Genomic DNA, 25,246 nt, shown 5'->3' with positions numbered 1-25,246 from the left:
CAGCAGAAAAATGAAATACGAAGACACTCCTTCCTTTTACCCTTCACCTCACTTCAGAAGGCTGAGTCACTTACCAAAGTTTAGGAAGACCAGCTTCGCCTGAATAGCAGGGCAAAGTTTTACTAGAAATGGAATGGCTATGTACACTCCCAGCAGCCAGATTATCAGCCTCCGCAATCGGAACCATAACCCATGTCGCCTGTATAAGAGAAGGAGAAAAGAAAGGCCTGAGTGCAGCAGGAATTTACAAAGCAGTCGTCATAACCATCCGTGTGCTTGGTGAATTTGAAAACCCATTCATTTATTCTTTAAACAAAAGCAACTTGAAGGAGTTTACGGAGCCTCAGATGGTTGAGAGAAGCAGAAACCACCAAACCATCAGCTGATGTGACACCCTAGAGAAACAGAACAGAAACTCCCCTCCAAAACAGATTGTGACAGAGCTTTTTTCTGCTGATTTTACATCTCTAGAAAACCATATCACACGCCTGTCTGCAAAGAGAAGCCTGGCTGTACTTACCATTTTAAGCACTACCGGCATGACTCTTTTTCAGTTAGACTTCATGTATTTTGAAGAACTATTTGTAATGAGACTGCCTAATACTTGACTGCTAATGTTACACATCAGCTCCTGTCAGACTGAAGCAGAGTCCTGCCTTGCTCAGCTAGAAGGGCTCATACCTCCCAACGACCTGAAAAGTAAATCTCTAAGCTATAAAACATTATGAGATTTCTGCTCTGTGGCATTTACTCTCTGTGAGTCCGGACTGAGCCTCCCAATACCTCATTTCTCGTTTCTCCTAAGCACTGAGACTGTGAGGAGTAAAGAAAAACATGGAATCAACAGATCACAGAGTAGAAGGAAAGCAATTTTTCCTCAAAATACTCTTTACCATCTCAGAATACATACATACAGGAATGTGTGCAGTGTGCACGCACTAAGCTGCACTTGTCATGGTTTAGTTAACCGACATGCTATGGGCAGAAACAATCATGATTGAATTGTGACTGCATGCAGTCCAGAACTAAAATGTATTCACATGCTTCAGGCAACAGGACTGCTTTGCTCTCCAGCTGAGTGCTGAGCAGGAAGCACACTGCACACCAGTGAACAATCAGCATTGCTATCAGCAGCTCCTGCAAGCAGCCGAAGGCAGAGATCAATTCTTCCAGCAGCTCTGAAATTATTATTTCCCACTTGGCTGTTCCAGGAGGTGACATGCTGAACTTGCTCCACAGCAGTGCCAGAAGGGCTTGAACGCTGTCAGCTACTTGAAACAACTATGTAGAGGGCACGAGGACCTCTTTTTAAAAGTATTTTTTTCCAAGAAATGCACATGCAGCTAAAACACTTCACAGCTCAACAGTTTCCGTACCCCTGTGCTGAGCAAAAGGAGAAAATCTCCTCCCAGCCATCCCTTAAAGTTTCTGGTACGATCTCTGGGAATGGGCTATCTTACATATCCAAAGTCAGCATCCACCACACTACTGCCTACAATAAGCACCTGCCCATCTCCTCTCCTGACAAGGCAAAGCAACAGCCATTTCCAAAAGGGGAAAAAAAAAACCCAAACCCAAACATTTGAAGACATTAAGAGCAACTCTGGCTGCAGTGAGCACATATTGAAACACCCAAAGGATCGTAATGCTTCCTGCGGAAAACCTGACAACTAAGACTTGAAGAAAGCCCAAGGCTTTCCATACCTCAAAGTCCAGTTTCCAAAAGTATCATCAGGGAAAATGGAAACTGAATATCCGATGGAGGAAAAGGTACAGAACAGGGCTTTAGAGGAACACCAGGGGAACCAAAGCCTCAGGGTGACCCATCTCCACCCATAGAGAGCAACAACAGGAGCAGCAGGATGGAGAGGCTGCGAGGGCACAGGCAGTGACACAGAACAGTGCCTGCCCACAGCTCTCCTGGGGACCTTCATGCAGGCCCAGATTTGAGCCCTACAGAAAAACCAGTGGTGCAGAACAGCACCAGAGCCAGCTCTGATCCCCTGCAGGCACAACCAGAAGACATCAAAACTGGGGATCTCCCACACCTGGATTACAAGACCCACACATGAGCTGGAATCAGGAAAGGAAACTGCTGAAGAATACACCGAGGAACGCCATCAGAGCAAAGGGATGGCTTTAATTTCCTCTTTTGCTCTGTAGGAGGCTGAAGGAGCATCTTTCCCTTTGCTCTGGTGCCCTATGCCAAATGCTAATAGGTAATGCGACATTTACACCTCATCACCAGGGAGATGTCTACTTAAAATGCAACCAGGACAAAGCCTCAATCCATCAACAAACAGCTTTGCTTCCACGGATAAATCCCAGACAATGTACTGCAGCACAGACACGGTAAAATTATCTGCTAAATACCTAGTGAGTAATTTACCTAAATTAAACTGCTTTTGCCCTGCAGAAAAGCTATTACAAGAAATAAATGCCCTTCACGCTGAGCTTTTCGAGTGCTCAGGAGAAAGCAGCAGCAACACAATTATCACCACTTTACCAGAAAGGTACATTGGTCTTAGGGGCTTACTGGGAAAACACAAGTGAGTTAGAGAATAAGCAGCTCCAACCTAAAGGCATTTAAGAGTATCGAAGAATATATATGGCTGAGGGCCCTGGGTTTGCTCAGCCCAGAGGCTGAGGGGAGGCCTCACGGCCTGCTGCTCAGGCATTAACCTGCCATGGAAGAACAGCCACCAAAGGAAGCCTTGAGTAGTGCACTGTCACACAACAGGGATTTCAACCCATGCTCCAATGTGCATGTGAACAGCAACTGAGGAGAACAAGTCTACCACTGGCACCTTTCAGCTCCCAGTGCTGGTATCCAAACCAACACTTTCTATAACCTGAAAACAGCAGCTGAGCCCAATTGCACTGGAGTGTGCAGAAAGGGCAGAGCAGCCACTCCCAGGGCAGGACAGCCTGCACATCAAATCACTGGCAAGCCCTCCAGCCTTCCTTGTTAGTCTTGTTTTGAAGAGACAATTTCTAGCCCAAGCAGACCTTCAAGACCTTCTTCTCCCCTTGGGAACCTTGGATGGACAGGGTTCAAAAGCAGCACTCTTTCTTCTCCCTTATGCAGGCCATTCAATCTGCCCAAGTTGATTAATCTTGTTTTATTTCACCTGCTCCCTGCCAATAAAAAGGGGGAAAAAACCCTACCAGCCTTACAACACGTTCAGAGAGCCTCCCAGCTCCCAAACAGCTTGCAGGCAGGGGATGGGTCTCATCTCTGTCATGAATTGGACCAAATCCGTTTTCAAATCATGAATAATTTATTGATTTGAGTAAGCGACCGCAAACAAAAACAGCGCTGGGCGACCACGGGAGTCACAGCTCCGCACGTGTGGCGCACCCTCCCCCTGCTGGCCCCAGCTTTTATAGTCTCTCTTGTATTCTGATTGGCTGCCGTGTTGGCCTTCCACGCCTGCGCTCCCTTGTTGCCGGGCAGTATTGCTCCGAGTGGTTCTTCTCTTCTTGTTGATTGGTCCCATTCTTCCCGCCACTCTGTTCCCCGCCGCTATGCTTTCCCGCCACTCGTTGCCACGTGGCGGGTAGACAGAAGCCGCAGAAACAGGGGCGGCAAGTGCAGGAGCCGCAGGGGCGCTTACAAAACCCGGAAGCCCGCTTGACTCCGTTCCGCGCAGCCCCCTCCCCAACAACAACAACAACAACATACCCAACACAATGAACAAACTTTCACCAACTTTTTACAATCCCTCCTTTTTCTTTAAACTAACTTATTTTGTTCATTGAATCTTTGGAGTGCCTGCCGGCTTAATGCATAGATCTCGTTATCTTCATCATCTTGTTCTATGGTCTCATATTTAGCTCCTACTAACATTAAATGAGCAGCTTCTGATCGGTTCTTTACTATCGTGGGTACCCAATTGAAAATACATTGTCCAAAGGTTAACACCATAATTAACAACAACAGAGATAATAATGTGGTGAGCCAAGGTGAGTAATTAAACCAGGATTCATACCAACTTTGGTGAGCCTCATTTTCTTTTTTACGTTTTTCCAATCCTTCCCTCAATTTGGTCATTGTGTCTCTTACCACCCCAGTATGGTCTGCATACATGCAGCATTCCTCCCGGAGGGCTGCACACAGTCCCCTTTTTTCAGAAAAACCAGATCCAATGCCCTTCGATTTTGAAGAACTACTTCTGAAAGGGACCTTATTGATTTTTCTAACGCTGAGATGGACTGTTCAATTTTAGCCAAGTCCTCATCTACAGCAATGCGCAGAGCTGTGAATCCTGTACCAGCTCCTGCAGCTCCTAAATCCTCAGGGTGGTATTGAATCCTTGGTATAATTATCACCTGTATACAAAAATCATGTGATATATTCCTTAAGCCTAATTAGACTCCACCGGAAAGGTTGATGTGAGCAGTGTTGTGCTGCCACACAAAACGTGATTACTGCGAGAACTCCTAAGCACCATCGCTCATTTATATCTCCCGGTTTTGGGGAGTTCAGTAAAGTCCAGCTGGATCCTTGCAAAGGGTCGATATGCCAATTCTCGCCCTCCTGGGATCCTTTTTCCTCATATTTTTCACATTTACCCTCCGGCAGGTCATACATCCATTGACAATCCCCTTTGCTACATTATATACCCCTATACACATATAATTATTAGCAAACTGGTCCACTAAGGCCTGAGTACCCCAATGTGTTTGTTCATGGAACCTCCGTAGCACCTTTGTAGCTACTGACTTTGGTAAAACCTCTCGTCCATCAGGTAGTATCCATTTCCCCGTTTCATTTTCCCGAATCCCCATTTGTATCATTTCTTTTTCCACAGACGTGAAACAAAGCAGGGGAAGGGGATTCTGTCCACCTTCTGCAAACATGGCCGGGCAATCCTCCCTCTCGGTTACCTTATATATACACATAAGAGAGGCCCTTTTGGCCTCCTAGTCAGCTAGATTATTTCCTCTAATTTGCGGATCCAGTCCTCGCTGGTGACCTTTTACATGTACTACTGCAATCTCTCTTGGTTCTCTAATAGCTTTCAAAACTTTAAGGATCAATTCCTGATGAATTAACCCCCTTCCCTGTGAGTTTATAAGTCTTCTTTCCTCCCATATTTTCCCAAAAGTGTGTACTATCCCATACGCATATTTAGAATCTATATATATTGTACCACTCTTGCCCTTTAATAGTTTTAAGGCTTGCAACAGGGCATACAATTCACAAGCTTGAGCAGACCAGCTCGGGCTTAATAGTCCTGATTCTATCACTTCAAATGTTTTTCCACTTACCAATGCGTAGCCTGACTTTCTCTTTCCTTCAACTACTCTAGATGAACCATCTATGTATATCTTTTCCCCTGTAGGTAATTCCATGTCATCTAGATCGGGTCTCAGTTTTATTTGCTCCTCTATACTCCTAAGGCAATCATGTTCTAGGGGCTCGCTGGGTTCACCATAGAGAAACTGAGCTGGGGTCTGCACTGAAGTTGTTTCTAGGGTCAGTTTTGGGGAGGAAATCAGAATTCCCTCATACTTTAACAATCTTGCATCTGTGACCCATTTGTCAGCTTTTTGTTCGTGGCATTCCAGTTCAGTCCAGTGTGCATTACAAATATCACACTCCATAACCAAATAACAAGACAAAAACTTATTGGTTGTGCAGAATCGTTCCAAATGTCCACTGCTTGGGGATTATTTAGGAACAAGGTCTCCTCCACTCACAAACTATCAGTCCGGCATGAAGACTAGATTCCCAGTTCATACCTTCAGGCACATTGGGAGCAACGCTGCCTCATGTGCTGTTACCAGCAAGCTGCTGGCCAGTTGACGTCAAATCACTGGCTGCACTGGAGACATTAACCAAGGAGACGTTGACCAAAACCGGTGCTGAAATGTTCGGATCCTCACGGTGTGTAGGATGGCTCATCGTTTGGTGCCGGCTTAACCCAACGTGCCGGCAGCCAGCGGGGCCCACTTGGGGTCCCGACACAGGCGTATCCTCTGCCCATGACGAGGAGTGGCATAGGGTCTGGGAGCCATGACCCTCCGTCAGGTCTGATCAGGACCTGACCTATTGGAGTCTGTTCAGTCAGCTGATGGTCTCCCATCCGATTCTCCAGATGCTTTAAACTAAACAGTGCACACAGGAGGAGAGCGTCTGGGCACAGCTCAAGCCCCTCTAGCCCTCCCCCCTCTTTAAGCGCACGAAGACACCCCTTCAAGGTCTGATGCACACGCTCCACAATAGATTTGTTAGTGCTGTTGCCAGGAATGCTGAAGGTATGCTTAATGCCCCAAGCTGTACACCAGTGTCCAAAACGTGCACTTCTATATCCTGGGCCATTTTCAGTCTTTAACTCCTGAGGTGCACCCATGACAGCGACAGCCATGTGCAACACTCTTATGCACTGCATGGCAGTCTGTCCAGATTGTGCCACAGCCCAGAGAAAACCACTACATGTGTCAATTGTGACATGCAAGTGATGGAAACACCCAAACTCTGGGAAACCCGTAGCAGCCATCTGCCGAACCTTATTTGGTCTCAAACCTATGCAACAACAACTGAAATGTGAAGCATCTGGGGTTCACCCCTGCAGGAAACCTGTCAGCCGAATGGCAACCTGGGCAATTCTGTACAACATCACGTGCAACAACTGGAACGTGAAACATCCTGTGTAGTGACCATGCTGACTGCTGGAACCGCCCACGTGACACTTGCAACACTCCATGTATATTATAGGGGGAGATTAATTTCCCCTCCAAAGGTTATCTTTTGTGCTTCCTCTAGCAAGAGAGCAGCAGCTACTACTACTTTTGCAGGCAACTAGGCCAGCCCCGGCTAACATGATCTAATAATTTAGATAGGTAAGCCACAGGCTTTTTGCCTCCTGCCCAATCCTGGGCAAGCACCCCATAAGCTGTCCCCTCCACACTGTTTACAAACAGAAAGAAATGGTTTCTTTAACTCCAGGAAGCTCAGGACTGGAGGGTGCACAAGTTCCTTCTTTAATTTATTTAATTGTCCTTCATCTGTTTCTGTCCATTTAAGTAACCCATCTTTGTTTAATTTACTATAAAGAAATTTAACTTTTCCACTGTAATCCTCTATCCATTGTCGACAATATCCTATTAATCCCAACAACTGTCATACCTGCCTTTTTGTTGTTGGGGCTTTTAGGGCCAAGATCCCCTCGACTCTCTCTGGGTCCAGTTTTTTGTCCCTTTGCTCAGCAAATGACCCAAATACTTCACCTCTTCCTCCACAAACTGCAGTTTTGATCTAGAAACCCTTAACCCTTGTAAACTAAGGAAATTTAACAACTGTACACTAGCCTGCCTCACGCTATCTTCATCTGTCCGTGCTATTAACAAATCATCCACATACTGTAACATTGTTGTTCCCGGTGTTCTATTATAATCCTGTAAAATTTGTTCCAAGGCCTGACCAAATAAATTTGGGGATTCTATAAATCCCTGGGGAAGGACCATCCATCTTAGCTGTTGCTTCCTATGAGTATCGGGGTCTTCCCATTCAAAAGCAAAATAATCCGTGTTGTCCTTGTCTAAGGGGCATGCCCCAAATGCATCCTTTAAATCTATTACACTATACAACCGGTCATCTGGGTGCAATTGGCTTAATAGGGTATGAGGATTTGGCACTACGGAAAACCTGGTTACAGTTCTCTTATTGATTTCCCTTAAATCATGTACCAGCCTGTATTCGCCATCCTCCTTTTTTTCTTTTTTACTTATTTTGTAAACCTCCGCCCTGTTCCGCGGACACTCGGTACCTGGCCCTGGGCTGAGGGAAACGACACGAGGGCCCCGCGAGGTGCCTCCACCCGCCCGCTCGGTCGCCCGACGTCCGGGACGGCGCGCCGAGGGGAAACCCGGCAACCGGCCCCGGCGACCCTCGGGGGAGCGTCCGCCCGCGGGGGCGCACCCGTCGTCCGCCGCCACCTCGCCCTCCTCCCGGGACCCGGGGTTTCCCTCCGTAACCCGGCGCCCGCCGGCAACTGCGGCCGGGAGAAGCGCGGCTCGGACCGCCCCGCCCGCGCGGGACTCGAGCCGCCCGGCCACCGATCGGACGGCCCGGACCCGGAGGCGGACCGGACCGGCGACGGACCGGCGCCGCGGGGAGAGCGCGAGGAGAGGAAAGAGGGGAAGACCGCAGCGAGGGGGGCGGGTCGGTGCTCCCGGACCCCGGCGCGACGACACCCTCCCCGCCAACCCCCCCGCTTCCTTGGCAGACGGGGCCGTCGGTTCGGGTGGGGGGTATGTAGGGCGGTGGTGACACTGGGACTTCTAAATCCCTTATCTTCTTCTTCCGCCCTCCTTTTTCTTTAGAGGGTATAAATGCATAAGGTATCCAGACGTGGGCATACTCACTTTCCTCTGAACTACCCAGTCCTCAGAGGAGCCAAAAAGGGCCAAAATACACTCTCCCCTTTTATGGGCTTATTGCCCCACACTAAATCATTTTGACTTTACTTTTTCCCCGCCTAGAAGGGGAATCATTCCAATTCTTAATCATTAGCCCTAATGGACTGTCTGGGGGAATAGGGGGTATACCTATACCCACACCACTAGTTCCCCCACCCATGGGACCAGAAGGCTTACTCTTCTTCTGTCCCATCTTCCGGAGCACCTTCACACACACTCACAACGCTTCCCCCTTGTCGTGGCCCAGTCCCTCGCGGGATGTGGGAACCGCACTACCGAGGGGTCCGCACTCGCTCCGCCCACAATTGGACGTCTCAGTCGTTGTGCTCCGGGATACCCAACCCCAACCGAACGGATCACCGGCCTATACTTACCCACCCCGTGGGTCTTCGCTCGGTCTTCGTGCACAAAGATTACTAGGGGTTTACCGGTTTTATTTTGTTTGCGTCCTTATTTTAGGTTCGTCGGTGAAGGGCTTGAGCAGGAGTTTCCACTCCTGGGGCCGCTGAAATCAGCGGGGCGCCTCCCCAGAAGGACCCCTGATCAAATCTCCTTCATCCGAGTCACGGCACCAAATTGTCATGAATTGGACCAAATCCGTTTTCAAATCATGAATAATTTATTGATTTGAGTAAGCGACCGCAAACAAAAACAGCGCTGGGCGACCACGGGAGTCACAGCTCCGCACGTGTGGCGCACCCTCCCCCTGCTGGCCCCAGCTTTTATAGTCTCTCTTGTATTCTGATTGGCTGCCGTGTTGGCCTTCCACGCCTGCGCTCCCTTGTTGCCGGGCAGTATTGCTCCGAGTGGTTCTTCTCTTCTTGTTGATTGGTCCCATTCTTCCCGCCACTCTGTTCCCCGCCGCTATGCTTTCCCGCCACTCGTTGCCACGTGGCGGGTAGACAGAAGCCGCAGAAACAGGGGCGGCAAGTGCAGGAGCCGCAGGGGCGCTTACAAAACCCGGAAGCCCGCTTGACTCCGTTCCGCGCAGCCCCCTCCCCAACAACAACAACAACAACATACCCAACACAATGAACAAACTTTCACCAACTTTTTACAATCTCCACCCCAAAATGTCTCAGCAACTTTATGACAGCAGCGACATGCAACAGGGCAGTGCTGCTCTGCAAGGATAATTCAGGTCTTCTCCTTGGTTTGCTGCAAAACCTGCATCACTTGCAGCCAAATGCAAACTGAGAAGATGCTGATGTCAAAAACGTTTGTCCCCTCCCCGCTTCTCTACAAAGCTGCATAGGTAAACAGGCCACCGGGTGGTTCTTTTATTCCAGGCCTAGCTATACAAAGTCCTCACTGAAAAGTCTTCAGCCAAGCCTCAATTCTGCTTCGCTGGAGGCACTGTATGCAGAGCGTGGGGAGCTTGAATTACAGAAAATCCACCCAAGCCTAACATGGCTCTTCCCCCTAATTCAGAGAAGCCGGTGAGAACACACAAGTTTCTGCCACAGCTCTTAATGTGGCAATGCAACTTTGTATTTTAAATAGCATCACTTTAATGCAAACAACTCAAAACCAATCTATTCTCGTCTTTGCTGCTATCACAGCAGAGAATGCCTTCTTTTATATTTCCTTTCACTAACAGTACGTTGCATTTCTACAGCACAGCAAACAGCTATCACAAGCAGTAGCTTATTTCTCTGTTCCCAGCAACATCACAGACAGAAAGAAAGCTGCACGCAGCTCCAGAAAAATGCTGCAAGTCAGCAAACAGAGCCAGAATATTTTATCTCTGTGCTAACCAGCACTTCCAGCACCCCGCCCCTGGTTTTACACCAGCAACATCCCAGCTAACATCAATCAAATGCTCTGAAACGTTGCCTTCAGTTAGACCCACTGGACTTCTAACATCTTCATTAAAAACCTAATGCTTCCATTTCAATTGGAGAAGGCCTTCTGACAAGCTCTACGCTAGTATACTATGCCACGTTTATCCCACTTCAAAGCATCTCTACTTGGCTGCAGCAAGCAGCAGCGCCTCAGCTACGCGAGCACAGATGAGGTTTGAATCTTGGCTAGAGAAACCTGCGAGCTTCACCACTCAGCTCCCCTCTTACAGCTCAGACTCTCAAACTGCATCTGTACCTCCCGCTGACCAACAGCAAGTGAGTACAAACTCAAGTAAAGCTAACAGCCCCACAAAGGATGTCAGAATGTCAACTTGCCAATCACACAAACTGAACAGCTAGCTCTCCAAGAGACACAAGCGTAGAAGTAGAGCATCTGGCTGAGCTGGGTTTGCAAGGGGAAGGAGCAAGTTGCATCTATTGCAACCTTAATGGTTCAGTTCACAGTTCAGGGAATGACCTTAGGCAGGACCTGCTGCAGCAGCTCTGTTGCTTTTCAGTATTTAGTACAACAGTATGAGCACTGGTGTTTGTGTGTGATAACATCCACCTGGATACTGTGTTTCAAGAAGAAAGGAGTAGATGCTGCTGTTACTTTGAGTACATAGCAAACAATGTCTAATTATACCCTCGGCAATCAAATCACTGACAGCTGGGACACAAAAGCTGGCCTGGGGACTGGGTTTTAAGGTTGTTTACTTGCTCTGAATGCATCTGGTGCAACAGCAGCTTTGTTTGCACCATGGGATAAATCACTCCAGGATAAACCATGCTTTCTCCAGAGCTCCCCAGCAGTGCTGCTGATACTCATCAAATCCAAAGTCACCCACGCTAGATTTTAAGTTGAGCCTGGCATTGAGATATTATCTGCAATGGAAGTACACTCCCTCGACAGTGTTTACTGAATGCTTAAGGTTTCTACTCATTTCACAGCTAACAGCTGTTCTGTATTAAAGGCACAAGCCTCTCACTAGTCCATGTGCTGGGGAACATGAGGCTGTGTGTAAATGTAAGAGGGAAAAGCAGCACAAACAAGAGAAGGCTTAAACAGCACCTTAGACCAGCTGAGTGGGCTTTCACTGGAGCAGTACTTTCCTTTGCTCTCTCAAATTCTCCACGAGGAAGAGGAGTATTGAAGTGCAAAAGCAAAAGGCCAAGAAGCAAAGTGGAAAATCAAAATCAATTCAGACCCACAAAACTCCACCAGGTACTCAACTGCTCTTGAACACAAAGCCGCTCTGCTGCTGAATGCATATCTTCATTGAAAAAGCACACAGTGCAGCCAAGCCAGTTCCCCTACCACCACTTACACTTGTTAATGCACTGTAAATCTGCCAGAGCAGCATGCATGTAAACCCTGCAGTAACAGCAAGAATCTATAGGTTCTGACTTTGCTCCTAGGGATATTCACGTTTGAACAGGTCCATTCTTGCAAGTTGCACACCCCTGTGAATGTGAGGTCTTCACACAGTGATTTTTGGGAAGCAGCCACCAGACTCACTGCCTGAAAATTACCACTCCTGGCAGGCTTTGTGGCTCTGGCTCTCTTTTAAGGCATTGCAAGCAGTCTCATCTGTCCACAGCAGTAGACCTTTGCCTTCTAAATGCATGAAGATGGTCATCTTACATTGGTCCACCTGAGGCAGAGCTCTGCTTTTGCTGGCATAGATCTGATGACCTGGAGGCTTGAAGGAAAAACAATGCTCATGTATTAGCAGCCATACTGCCACCTTTTACATGCAGAACACATCACTAGTAAAACATTTGGATTACAATGAACCAACAGTTCCCCATTAGAGGCATGCAAGCAAACAAGAGCATTAACCAGTGCCAAAACATTACATACACTGGCCATCAGCTGATGGCTGTCACATTTAACTGGCAGACACAGCACCCCCTCTAACTGACCTGCTTAAAAAAGGGAGAAGGCTTAGCGAACAACGCATCCACATGAGGAGACAGCCGTGACTAAAGAACAGATGCAAGAAGAGATACAGAGCTGCTGTCAGCCCCTGACCTACCTTGAACAGCAGGTTACTTTGCATACAGCCAGGAATATTAATTCATTCCTGCTTTTATCTGTGCTTCAGTCAAGTATTTTGGCTGCAGGTGTCAGCTGGTGGAGGAAGCAACTCCAGAACGGCAAGACTTGAAAAATGAAGCTGACAACTGAAACCAGAGCCTTTGCTGAAGTTCTGAAGAGACACACCATGAAACAAGGAAAGCAGAAAGCAGCTGTTGGCATTTCTACTTAACTGAGTGGGAAGTGAATGTTTTGCAGCACTGTACTTCAATCAGCCACAAGCTTAAAGCATACGTGGTCCCTGCTCTGGTAGTCAAAAGGGGAAAAGAATGCTTTAGGGACAGCACAAAGCTATCAGAAATAGAAAGAAAAGGTTATTCACTGCATTTCTGCTGGATCTGCAGAGGAATAAAGAACCGGGTATTTCCAATGGCTGTGTTCAGTTTGCAGTTTTCTTATTCAGCAGCACAAAACTGACATTGTCAGCTCTGCCTCTGCTTCCTAAAGCTGCTTGGAAACCAATCAAAACTTTACACCAAGTGAGTTAGAACTGCTGCTAGGAGAGAAATCAGAGCTGGGCTTCACTCTGTGGGGATCTAAACATCTAGAAATCCACTTAAGTGTCTAGGTGCTTTCCTTCACAGGAGGAAGCCCTGGAAGCTCTGATTCAAGATCCAGTTGCATCACTCTCATGTGCAGAGACTCGTGTATCAGAGAAGTCACCCCAGGGGGAAGCCAAATCAGCCTATAGACAGGGTAAATGTACTTGCTGTTCTCTGTTCTGAGCCTGCATACGACTCACTGAAAAGTCTTCCAAGCAGTTTTTATCCCCCACACTGAGTTCTTCATTCTGCCCACCACCTGTAAAAAGAGATGACACCCCAAACGACCTCATTTCAAGTATCATTCAACAACAATCTCTTTGGCAAGAAGCACTGAGTTGTACTTTCAACTTCTGCAAACTTGATTTTGGTATTCCCATCCACGTTCAGAATAGAGCAGATACTGCAGGAAGCAACAGCCGCAGTCTGAGCCAGCCTCCTTGCTTGCTGTCCTGATGGAGAAGCAGCACACCACAGGTGAAAGGTGAAGCCCACACTCTAGCCCACTGATTAGAGAAGGAGCAGCAACCACTATCGCACACTGCTCCTCACACAACACAAGGCAGAGATAGACAAAGATATGAGGGAACACCTCTGAGCTTAAGTGATGTTAAAAGAGGAATCTGATATTCTGTTATCTGTGCCTCGCACCATTCAGCAAACATTCAGATATGGTGATTACTTACCAAAATAAGTGGAAGTGGCCATTCTGTAAGGGGAAGCTTGCAGCCATGTAATCCTATATGTCAGAAGGTTTTGCTTCAGATATTTGTTCCAATCAGAAAGAAAACTGCAGGCTGGTTTTTAATCTCTCCAGACTCTTCTTTTGGTTTCTGCAATTCTCTCTCAGTGACTGGAAAGTCTGCTTTGAACAATGTGAGGGCAGCCGTGGGACTTACCTCAAATACTTTCAGTTGTTTATTTTTTACAAGTTCAATTTCTTGTCCAACACTTTTTTTTAGTGCTCCAGCACTCAGTAAGAGTTCTAATGTTGAAATAAATCTTTATTAAGCAAACAGCTCGATTTGAATAGTAAACACAGACATCCTTCCTGCTAGCTCAGCTCAATAATCATAGTTTAAATGATGAAGGCACACAGACTAAAAATAGAAAACTCTGCTCACAAGTTTAATTGCCTTCTTCGAGCAACAAGCAGACTTCTGAAATTCACTGCCATGCTGTTAGTGCAGTGGGAAGGGGAGGCATGCCAGCAAGGCGAGAAGCAAGGGCTGGGCAGCACAGACAGTGCTCTGGTACATGGGTGCCTGGTGGAGGTGAGCACATAGAGCAATTTTGGGCTACAGCATCACACCAGGCCCTGCTCCCCATGCAGGGTCAGCTACCTTTAACTTGACTCTTGGTAAGGCTCAGCTATTTTGCCAGCAGCCCTGGACTATTGACTTGCCCTGCTCCTCCCTACCTCATCCAGCAGTAATTGCTTCACTACTGTGGCTGATAGACAGAATTACATACCCTGCAGCCTAAGGATCAATCCCAAGAAAGCTTCCTAAATGTCTTGTTGCCTACTGAGCTGGTTTGCAATACATCTGATACATCCTCTGTTTGCAATGCAAGCCCTTAAAACAGACAAACCACAGCACAACATCAAGAGCTTTGGAGAAATGATTCTATCACTTCCGTCAACCAGGCTGTAATCTTGATAAACTTGCCACGTTTTGCACCCCCCACCCCCCTTCCCCTTTCCAAAGGATAAATCTAATTTCATTAGTATATTCAGCTGTTAAATCTTCCTTCATTGAATTGCAAGTTAACTCTTACCATTAAAACTGCACAGGCACCACCTCAGGCTAATGACTTGAAAGTCTCCTAGATCTCCTATTACCCTTATAAAACACCCAAGTACTGTGTTTTAATCTTCTCGTGGTACTGATTCAGTCACGGTCACATTAACATAGTGCTCTCACATTACAGCCTTAGTGAACCTTCCTTGCTTGCACTCACTCACTCTGGATATCAGAAGCCATCCACTGCTGTGACACCACCAATGTCACCTTTACAGCAGCTACACACCAAGTTTCCAGAACCCAGGGATCTATAGAGGAATTGCAATAGAAGCATGTTTACCAACCCCACATCCTGACCTGCTTTCGGGCCAGTAAGGATAAGATAAATTAGCTGCAGCCTCCTAAGAGGACATCACCAGGTCTCTCACTCACAGCATCAGATTCTGGAGAGGATATGATGTCACCATCATTAATTTTCATTAAAACACCACAATACTGCCTTCAACAAAAAGAAACGCATTACCACATACTGCAGAAAAATCCATAGACTTGCTGTGATGACCTGGGAATACATTTGCAGAGAACTAGATTCTTGGGTAGGTAACTACATACCATTTATAGTGTGAAAGCAAGTCATCTTCAGGAACAAGCTTGTCATAAGTAGGCCATTGATCCTCTGTGTAAGAACGGGCTGGAAATAGACGGGAGGGTACTGGAGGAAAAAGGGACATGCAGAGAGAAAAGCTCACAACGGGTGCCTAGGACTTGTGCTGATGCTGAAGCTCACCTTACAGCACAGCATCACACCGACTGACAGCCCAGCCCGGGAACATTGCCACTGGTTGGCCCAAAGGAACCAACAGCAGCCAAGATTAATAATTTAGACATAAGCTAAATAAGAGCAACTGAACCCAAAGGTCCATATGATGTCAGAAGAATGGCGCTGCAATCAAATAGAGTGCAAGGAGACCAACACAAAACTCAGTTACAACTCCAGAGCAAAATTCCTGCTGAGCCCAAAGCAAGCGTGCTTGGGCAGAGTTCTCTGAAACATGGGGAACTGGGGAAAACAGTTTTAGCCACCGAGTTCCCAGTCATGGGACAGGCAGACAGATGCATGGAAGTAATTACACAATGCCATTTTTGACAGATCCAAGCAAAATATTACCATGCTTCCTCTTCAAAGAGGAATTGCAGCAAAATTATTAATAAAAATCAAGAGAAAACCACGCAGCACGTTGTTTTTTTTTTTACCACCAGATGAGAAACTGTGGTTCAGCCTGTACTTAATGTGGAAAAAAGCACAGCAAGAGACTGGAAGCTGTCACTACTCCTTTCTGCACTCTGCTCACCAACACTTAATCCAGTGGAGGCTGCCCAGCAGGAAGGTGGAGCTGGTGAGAAGGCTCTGTGACTGAGAAAACAAGCAGCACCGCAGTACCTCTTCTCCTTGAAGAGCACTGGCAAGCATCTGAAAGCAGCACTGGGAAAAAAACCTTAAAGAAGATACTGATGACAACTTACTGGAGAACGATTAAAAATAATAGAAGAAAGCTAGGCCTAAAGATAGCTAAGAGATTAGAAAAAAAAAAAAAAGGACAAAAGAAAAAGAGACAGACATGGCCAAGTTTTCTGTTAAGTGGAAAGATGCTGCCACTTAAATCCAAAGAGATACAGGGAGGCATGGAGCACATCAGCTACTGGGGCTGCATGGCACCAAGGGTCACTACACATTGCATTCAGCACGCATGGGCACACTCACTGCCCCAGTAAAATACACAGACAGGAGTAGGGGCTGCTAAGAGCAGAGATAGCTGAGATGGGCAGCAGGACAGTGGTTCTCCAAAGACACAGCATGGCAAAACATCAGGTACAGAGCTCCCACACACACAGCTTGTCACTGCTTCACAGCACAGAGTGAGAACCAGGTTTCACTAGCAGCAGCGAACAAGACTACAGAATGGCAAAATTAACACTTCAGGTCTAGAGTCTGACTACTGATTGGGATTAAAGAGGCACGGATAAGGACTAAGCCACGGGAGAGAAGGGTAATATAACTGCAACCATTTGCCTCCAGGATCAGGGTTCAGTAGAAATGAGGAGAATTTGCTTTCAGATCAAAGCCAGCGTTAAGCTCACCTGACTTCCTTTATTCTCCCTGCTCTCACATCAAGGTCTTCTGTAACTAAGGCTGCTCAAATGCATTTCCTCAGAACATCATAGCCAGCGATCGCAAAAATGAGTTACAGCAACAGCCTCAGAACCACTCTTCAAACACACATCTGCTAAGACTGCCATACTCAAAGCACAGTTCTACCTTAATAACCAGCCAGCAGGTAGCTGTCAGGTAGAAAATACATCACAACACAAACACGGCAGGAATGGCCATCCACACAAGACACACATACCAGGAAATCCAAGTGCTGCATGCTGCTTGTTTAGCACTGTAATCTCACATTTAAGAGTTTCAGACAAAAATGTCTCAATACCTTCAAAAAAAAATTGTTTACGTACTGTCAAAGCAGCTCCTGGTAAAGTTCTTAGATAATCACCATGCTTTATATTATCACTACGTGTGGAAGCAAAACAGAAAGACATGCATTTCTTGATATCTGTAGGCCACAGTGACTACAGTATGCAATCACAGACATCTTTGGTTTATCGGAGGTCCATCTCCATCAGCTGCATGAGCGCACACGCACATTTTGTGACAGTGTAGCTCGAATGCCATCACTTCAGAATCCATTTCAGCTCTGGGATGAATGAGCACAGAGTGACGACGGGTCTGGACCACAACAGAGGGACACATACAATGCTAGTAAAACTCAAAAATGCTGCTGGAAGAACAAGCACTGCTTACGTTTATGGTGCTATTTAGCCTTTGCTGAGGCACTGGATGTGAAGAGAAAGAGTCCCGCCAGGAAAGGGCACCCACAAGCCCTGCTACTGCTCTGAAGCCTGGGTCAGCACTGCCATCACAAACTGCTGCCTCTGCAGCCCCCGTGCTCCATAGCCACAGGAGCTGCCACATGGTCAGCCCTGGGCTGCAGAACTACACGAATGCTTCAGGATGCTGTGGGGCTGGTTTGCTTTTCTAACCAGCAGTTTGTGCAATTACCAAAGGGAAGATGAAAAACCACATACAGTGAGCTTTGTAACAGCAGAGTGAAACACAAGCAGCCCCAGTTGCCCTGGACACGGAATCCACAGCCACCAGAAGTGCCAATTTTAACTACTGCATCAATGAGCACATTGCTAGGAATAACTAGTTGCAGCACTAATCCCCAGTGACAGACACCGTGCTACCTGCACCTTGCTGGCATCCCTGCAGATGCAGCTTCACACCCTAGCAGTTTCTATGAGCTAAGGAGTAAAAGTGATGAAACACACCGACAAACACCACCGCAACCAAACACCCATTGTATAAGAGGGTGTAAGGGCTAACAGAACCTTATACTGACCGGTATGCTGTGACAACAGCACAACTTTGCACATTAAAATGGGAGGTGCAGAAGTTTGTTGACCACTTAACTGGCCATGGTCAGGATACCCTGCCAGTGGAGGTTCATTATGTATTTACTCTCCTCTTACATTTCTCCTTGCACCCTCTGCGGTCTGCTGATGAACATGGGACAGCTGTCTGACCACCGTTATCTCTGTGCATCAGACTCCCTTCTGCCTGGACCTCCCATTCCTGCAGGTTCAGATTCACACTTCAGCAGTGCAGTTGTTATCCTGCAGAAAACGTAAATGGAGGATATTAGCAGACCCTGCCTGCAAACCACTAGCTGAAGGGTGAAGTAGTCAAAGGAGGTCCACTTGAAGTTAGATAACCCACAATGGTACAGCAGACAAGAAAAGGCAGCAGAAGGACATAAGCAAGTGATTATTCCTTTCAATGTTCTGATTTGTCTGCAAACCAACACCATTTTTGTAATGCTGCACAGGGTGGCCCATAGGATTTTGTCTATTTAAATGCAGTCAGGGGATAGTGAGCTCTGAGCAGATAAGGCTTTCCTACAACATCAAGTTTGTGAGACACTGTGGTACCACAGAACATGTTATTCAACTAATAATACAATTAACAAGCTTAAAAATGTACACAGGACCCCAGAGGCTTCTGAAACAGTTTCAAAGGCTCAACCTGGAGAAAAGCAAGGAAAACTTGCACACCAACCATTATGAAAAGTGCAAAAGAGGGAACAAATACAAGCAGACTTTCCACAGGCAGAGCACACTTCCAGCTTGGCCTTCCTTGGCACAGATCTAGGAGCTGTGCTTGGTGCTCATTCTACCACATCCCTTCCCACCAGAGCCAGCCAGCAGCCTGCTCCATGCCCTGAGGCTCTGCTCAGCGCTCAGGTAGCACCACTGCTTCAGCAAGGACCACTTTTAACACTGGAGCTATCACTTGATAACTTCTGGAAGCAGTGGTAATCTCCTACAGCACACAGAGTAAGGAGTCACAGAAGCAGAGCACCCACACGGCCATTACAATGGAGACGCCAACCCAGCGCCATCTGCAATTACCAAAAGCTTGTCCGAACAAGAACCGAGCGCTGACAGCATCCCAAAGGTTTACCTGTGGGGCACGAAAACAAACACCATCACCCACAGAGATTAGCAACAACGCTTTATGGGCTCTGCCACCACTCACGACACAAAAATCCATGCCATCAGCAGGAAGGTTTTACTGCTCGACGTTGGTTTTGTCTAAGAGAACAGAAAGATTCTCACAGAGATCACCACAGAAGGAGCCGCTGGGGTTTGTTTTCTAGAGCCCTGCCTGCCTTTCGGCTCCCACAGGAAGCTGCCACGTTCCTGCAGCGCAGCGATCTGGCTCCAGCTTCCCAAACTGCACGGCCATGAAATATTGTTCACATTTTGGCAACGTGACCGAGGCCAACAGCTGGGTGCACAGCGGCGGTACTTCTGGGCACCGTCCTTTCCTGCCGCCTTTCTGAAGCATCCTTCCGACTTCAGACAAGATGTGAAGACGGCCCTAGGTTAAACGCATCTTCTCCCGTTGTAGGTGTACAGCTTTTAAGAGAAACACAGCTGCTCTCCCGGCCCAACAGCATCAACACGCAGAAAGCGCTACAAATGCCGACGCAGCAGCCAGAGAACGGCCGCAGCCCCGCGCTTCGCCCCGGCTCTCGCGGCTCAGCCGGCCGAGCCCCGCTCCCGGCGGCCGCTGACGGAGCTCGGAGCCGACCGCCGTCCCCCGGCACCCGCTAACGGCCCCGGCCGAGACGCAGCGCTCACCTGCCGAGCGGTCGCTTCATGCCCGTGTCGGCGGCGGGCAGACGCAGGCTGTGCCTCAGGCTGCAGCCCTTGTCGAGAGGCGCGGGCGCGGCGGCGGCGCGCTCATGCTCCACCGTGACCGACTCGTTGCGCTTCCTCATAGCGGGCGGGGGAGCGGCGACGGCGGACCGGGACGCGGGGGACGACAACGGCGGCTCCGCGCACGGCCGCCGCTCGCCCGGCGCCGCGCTCGCCCCAACCCCAGCCCCGCCCCCGCCAATCTCCGCCTCCGGAGCGGGCCGGGGACAAAGGACACCCGCACCTCGGATGGCCGCCGCCCACTCCGCGCCGCGCTGCCATCTTTACAGCGGGCAGAGAGCGCCGCGCCGCCATCTTTACTGAGGGCAGAGAGCACCGCGCCGCCATTTTGTCGGCGGCCTGAGGCGGTACCGAGGCGGGATGCTGACGGCCTGCCGACGGCCTGCCGGCTGTGCGAGCTGGGTTTGGGCTTTAGTGCTTCGAAGGTTGCAGCCGTGTCCAGGTTCTGGGTGCGATTCTCCCAGTCCTGTTTGCGCTGTCATCTTTTGGGAAGGTAATGATGCCTTAGAATACAGATCCTCGTGCTCCACAGACACACACAGGCAGGACTGTGTTGCCACAGACCTTCCCTAGTGGTACTGGGGGTTCTGCACTGGAAGAAGTGGTGGTAAATAAGGAATAAATAAACTATATCAGCATTTACGGTTATCTTGCAGGAATTACATTCTAACATGCTGATGTCTGCTTTTGTCATATTGCTGGAAGCTTCTCCTAACATTTAGAAATCACCACATCATCTATTTAATTCATTATTTATATATGTATTGGATGTGTAGTCCTCTGTACTGCTGGTACATAATTTATGGCGTATAAGAGGGACTCTCCTATTTGGGATCAGTACTTACCCTTCTTACCTACTGTCAGAGGTGAGTGCTGCATCAGAACATTGCCCACTCACAGAATATTAATGTACAACATCCATTCCTAATCCCAGATTAACCCCAGATATTCTGGTTGAGTTCTGGTGGGTTTGTTAGGAGTGTGTTAAGGCAAGGGACGTACTTCTGCTGCTGTTATAGACCAACTAGGGGTAAAACTGCCATCTGTGGTCACCGAACAGTTCATCTAAACGGTGTTAAACAGCTCAGGGAACATGCTGTCACAGGACTTCTTAGCAACCAGTAGTTCCATGTGGTTCAACAGACAGGATATATTCAGGAAGAACAAGAAAATCCAGTCAGAGTAAAAGCTGAGAAATAATTTGATATTCCTTAGCCCAAGGCATAAATGAAGATTATGGTACAGCTGTAGTAGAAACCATCCCTCTGAGCAAGGACACCTTCCATAGGGTAAGTCTGGAAGGATCTTAAAGAGGTGTGAAGACAGGCCACAAGATAAGGAAACTGCCTGTTGAACTTTACTAATTCCAGTCTCCTTCCTACCATGATCTTGAATGCACCTTCCTAGCCTGGAGATTAAGAAGATGGAAAGCAAAGGACAGCAACTGAGCATAGATCCTGAGTAACATTAGCAAAAGAAGGGATGAGAAATGTGGATGACACTCTAACAAGTGTCCATAAAGGACAGAACCCAAGGAAGGAGACAATGAAGTAACACAAAAAGGCCAGAAGAAACTACTGGTGAGGAAACCACTGGAAGTTAAGTCTCTCGAAAGCACAGGGTATTCATAGAAACAGAGCCATCAGGAAAAGCACGAGCAGAGCTACCTCTGAGGAGGAGGTGTCAGATGGGGGAGACAGCCCAGGAGAGGAGATGCTGAGCAGAAGGAGACCATACACCCTGCAAAGGAGGCAGCAGTACCTCTGAAAATCCAGAGAGACTTGCTTTGAGGCCATAGTGTTGTACTCCTCAGAACTGCTCCACTGTGTCAGAGCAAGGAATTGTGGCCCAACCAGCCATCAGCAGGAAATTCTGTTCAGACACTCCTAACCGGTCCTGCAAGGCACAGCTGCCCTTCTGGGAACATTTTTTCCCCCCAGGTTTGGAGATAGTTGAATGAACGCTCCCAGAGTTCAGTGTCATCTTCACTATAGCCTGTAAAAATGACTTTTCTTGGTGTTATCTCTGGCAAAATGGGGAAGACATTGCTGTATGTTATAAGGCTTAAGGACATTTTTCTCCTTGTGCCCAGCTAGGTTTGTTTGACTGATGAGTTAAAGGAAAAAAAAATCCACCAAAGAGTAGTGCCTTAGGTTTAGAGGAGACTGATTGAAATCTTCTGCCCAGATGTATTGTTATTTGTTCCAGCAACAAAGAGCATTGTGATGAAGACATAGGTTGCTCCTGGGTCACGTTTAGATCCTTTCTTTAGAGCGTAGTATGCATTGCTAAGGGCATGGAACGGTTCTGCAGAAGTCAGGCAACAGGAAATGCGAGTACCTCCAGTCCAGCTCCTGCAGACCGTCTGCTGGCCAGGTGACAGAAAATACTGCTTGGAACAGCCACGCTCAGTATGGTCACAGGGGTTCCTAGCAAAGCACAGAATAGCTCAGTGTTTTCTTTGTTCCACTCCAAACTGAGGGCTGGGAGTTGGAAGTTGAAAAACACATCATCTGGGAAGCATTTGTATTTACCAGCCTGCTGAGGCAGTTCTTCAAGCCGTATATCTGAAGATGTTTGTAGGTTTCTCTCCATAGTTTCCTCCATGCTGACCACTCTGCCTGCTAGTGCCCCTGATGAAGCAGCCTCATTTCACTCCCCGCTGATGCATCCTGTTCCATCTAAGAGTGTGGGCCCTGTGAGCCCAGAATGTGCCAGCCACCAAAGACTGGCAGGGTAATAAACAACAAAGCTTTATAATGTGACCCATCACAGAAAGAGGTACCTGTTGTAACTCTATTTTTTCCTTCCTTTTGTTGTTGTTTTTCCCTCCATAGAGCTGCAATCCAGGGGTTTCTGTTCAGGAGGCAACAGCAACACAATTCAGAGCTTGCGCAGCTCTGATTTCTCCAGAAATCCATGTGCTGCTGAAGCCTGCCGGCCCTGCAGCCTGGCCGCCTCCACCACCGAGTGAGAGCTGCCGTGTGTGCGGTAGGGAGTGACAACGTCTGTCGTCCGCAGGTCACGGAGCGCTTGTGGGCAATGCAGCAGCATCGGAAACAGGCTGTCTGCTTTGTGCAGCGCTCGCCTGTAGATGGCAGCAGTCCCACGTGGCACTAGAACAGGCTGAAGGAACGTTCAGGTCAGCAACCACAGTGAACATTTCTGACCTTTGCAGATCTCGGGAATAGAAGGCCTCTGAGACCAGAAGACAGGGAAGAGTCATCCCTGGAGAGAAGAGCATCAGACTGAAGAACAGTGAAGCAAACTGGAAAGACACAAGACACATGGAGCATAGTAAGAAGGCGATCAGGAGTTAGTCAGCATGGATTTATGGAAGGGAACTGGTGCTGAACCAATCTGAAACCTTCTGCAATTAGATGGCTGGTTTGACGGGTGAGGGGAGAGCAATGAATGTTGGTTCTCTCGACCTGAGTAGAGCTTGAACACTCTGGTAACATCACCATTGAGAAATCGATGAAGCACGGGGTAGAGCCTCAGAGGACTGTGCTAAGTGCACAAAGTCCACCTGGAGAGCATTTGATAGGGGTGTGTCCAGGGGTATTTCTCCTCTTTATGGCTGTCAGGCAAAATCCTTAGTGACTGGAAAAAGAGAAACGTCACTCCTGCTTTCAAGAAAAGGAGAAGGAAAACCCAGGGAACTACAGGTCAGTGAGCCTCATCTCTGTGCCTGGAAGGATCATGGAACAGATCCTCCTAGAAGAGGTGTTAAGGCACATACAAGACGAGGTGACCTGAGACAGCCAGCATGGCTTCATGCCTGACCAGTTTGGTGACCTTCTGTGTTGTGATGGCACTGGTGGACAAAGGAAGGGCAATTGTTGTCATCTTCCTGGACTGGTGCAAGTCCTCTGACATGATCCTGCATTGCCTCTTTGTCTCTAAATTGGAGGGATATGGATTTGAAGGCTGGACTATTCAGTGGCTAGAGTTAGTTTTGGATGGTCACAGTCAAAGGGTTGTGGTCAATGGTTCCATGTCCAGGTAGAGACTGGTGATGAGTAGTGTCCCCCAGGGGTCTGCCCTGGGACACCACAGTGGTCTGCAACATCTCTATCAGTGACATAGATTATGAGATTATAAGTGTACCCACAGCAAGTTTGCTGATGGTACCAAGCTGAGCAGTGCAGTTGACACAATGTAAGGAACAGCTGCTGTCCAGGCTCAAGAAATGGGCACATCAGAATCTAATGACGTTTAACAAGGTCACGTGCAAGGTGGTTCACTTGGATCAGGGCAATCTCTGATGTGTGTACAGGCTGGGAGAAGAGCTCCTTGAGAGCACTCCTGCAGAGATACAGCTGGGGGTTCTGGCAGGCGAAAAGCCGGACATGAGCTAGCAGTGCACGCTAGCAGGCTGAAAGGCCAGATATGTGTTGTTCTGCATTGAAAGAGATGTGGCGGCAGGGAGAGGGATGTTCCTCTCTGCTCTGTCCTCATGAAGCCCCACCTGCAGCACTGCATCCAGGCCCAGCGCCCCCAGCATGGGAAGGACATGGAACCGTTGTAGCAGATCCAGAGGAGGGTTATGAAGGCAATCAAAGGGCTGCAGCACCTCTCCTATGAAGAAAGGCTGCGGGAGCTGGGCTGGTACATTAGAGGGTTGTGCAGCTGTTCAGGTCATTGTGAAAGGTATGAGGAATGGGTGAAGATAAACCTCCTGTTCAGCAAAGGAAGTGCAAAGTCCTGCCCCCAGGGTGGAACAAGCCCAGGCACCAGCACCTGCTGGAGGCCAACCGACCTACTGGAAAGCAGCTGGGCAGAGAAGGCCCCGGTGGACAGCAGGCTGTACCCGTGCACAAAGCAACCAGCAGGCTCCTGGGAGGAGTGCTGCCGGCTGGGGCAGGGAGGTGATGCTGCCGCTCTGCTCAGCACTGGCAAGGCCGCACCTGGAGCTACGTCCTGTTCTGGGCGACGCAATGCAAAAGCAATGTGGACACACCGGAGGGAGAAAGATGTGCAGAGGCACAAGGATGATGGACTGGAGCATCCCTCATGTTCTGAGAGCTGCAGCTGCGCTGCTTAGAGAAGGCGGAGGACCCACGTAACTCGTACCGCTGAGACGGGCGCCAAGACCCCCGAGCTTTTCCCCCGGCTCGCGTCACCCCTCGCAGCCCGTAGCTCCGCCCGCCTGTGATGGACGGGCCGCTTCGCCAATCAGAAAAATCTGTTGCTCTGCGTCGGCGCGGCTGAGCGCAGGCTGTTGCTAGGCAGATGGGCTGG

General features: G+C 48.4%; 1 protein-coding gene across 1 annotated transcript in view; it reads right to left on the bottom strand.

Annotated features, from left to right (window-relative positions):
• Positions 1-20,175, bottom strand: part of LOC140249576 (lysophosphatidylserine lipase ABHD12) — a 34,654-nt gene extending 14,479 nt beyond the window's left edge. Inside the window, exons 1-2 of the mRNA XM_072331457.1 lie at positions 19,925-20,175; positions 75-199 (exon numbers count right to left, since the gene is read on the bottom strand). Coding sequence (XP_072187558.1) covers positions 75-199; positions 19,925-20,064 — 265 coding nt within the window. The 5' untranslated portion in view covers positions 20,065-20,175. The remainder of the gene's footprint in view (positions 1-74; positions 200-19,924) is intronic.
• Positions 20,176-25,246: the final 5,071 nt, after the last annotated feature.

Source organism: Excalfactoria chinensis, chromosome 3 (assembly GCF_039878825.1).
Source record: "Excalfactoria chinensis isolate bCotChi1 chromosome 3, bCotChi1.hap2, whole genome shotgun sequence".
NCBI classification, from domain to species: domain Eukaryota; kingdom Metazoa; phylum Chordata; class Aves; order Galliformes; family Phasianidae; genus Excalfactoria; species Excalfactoria chinensis.
This window is presented reverse-complemented; position numbering and strand designations above follow the sequence as displayed.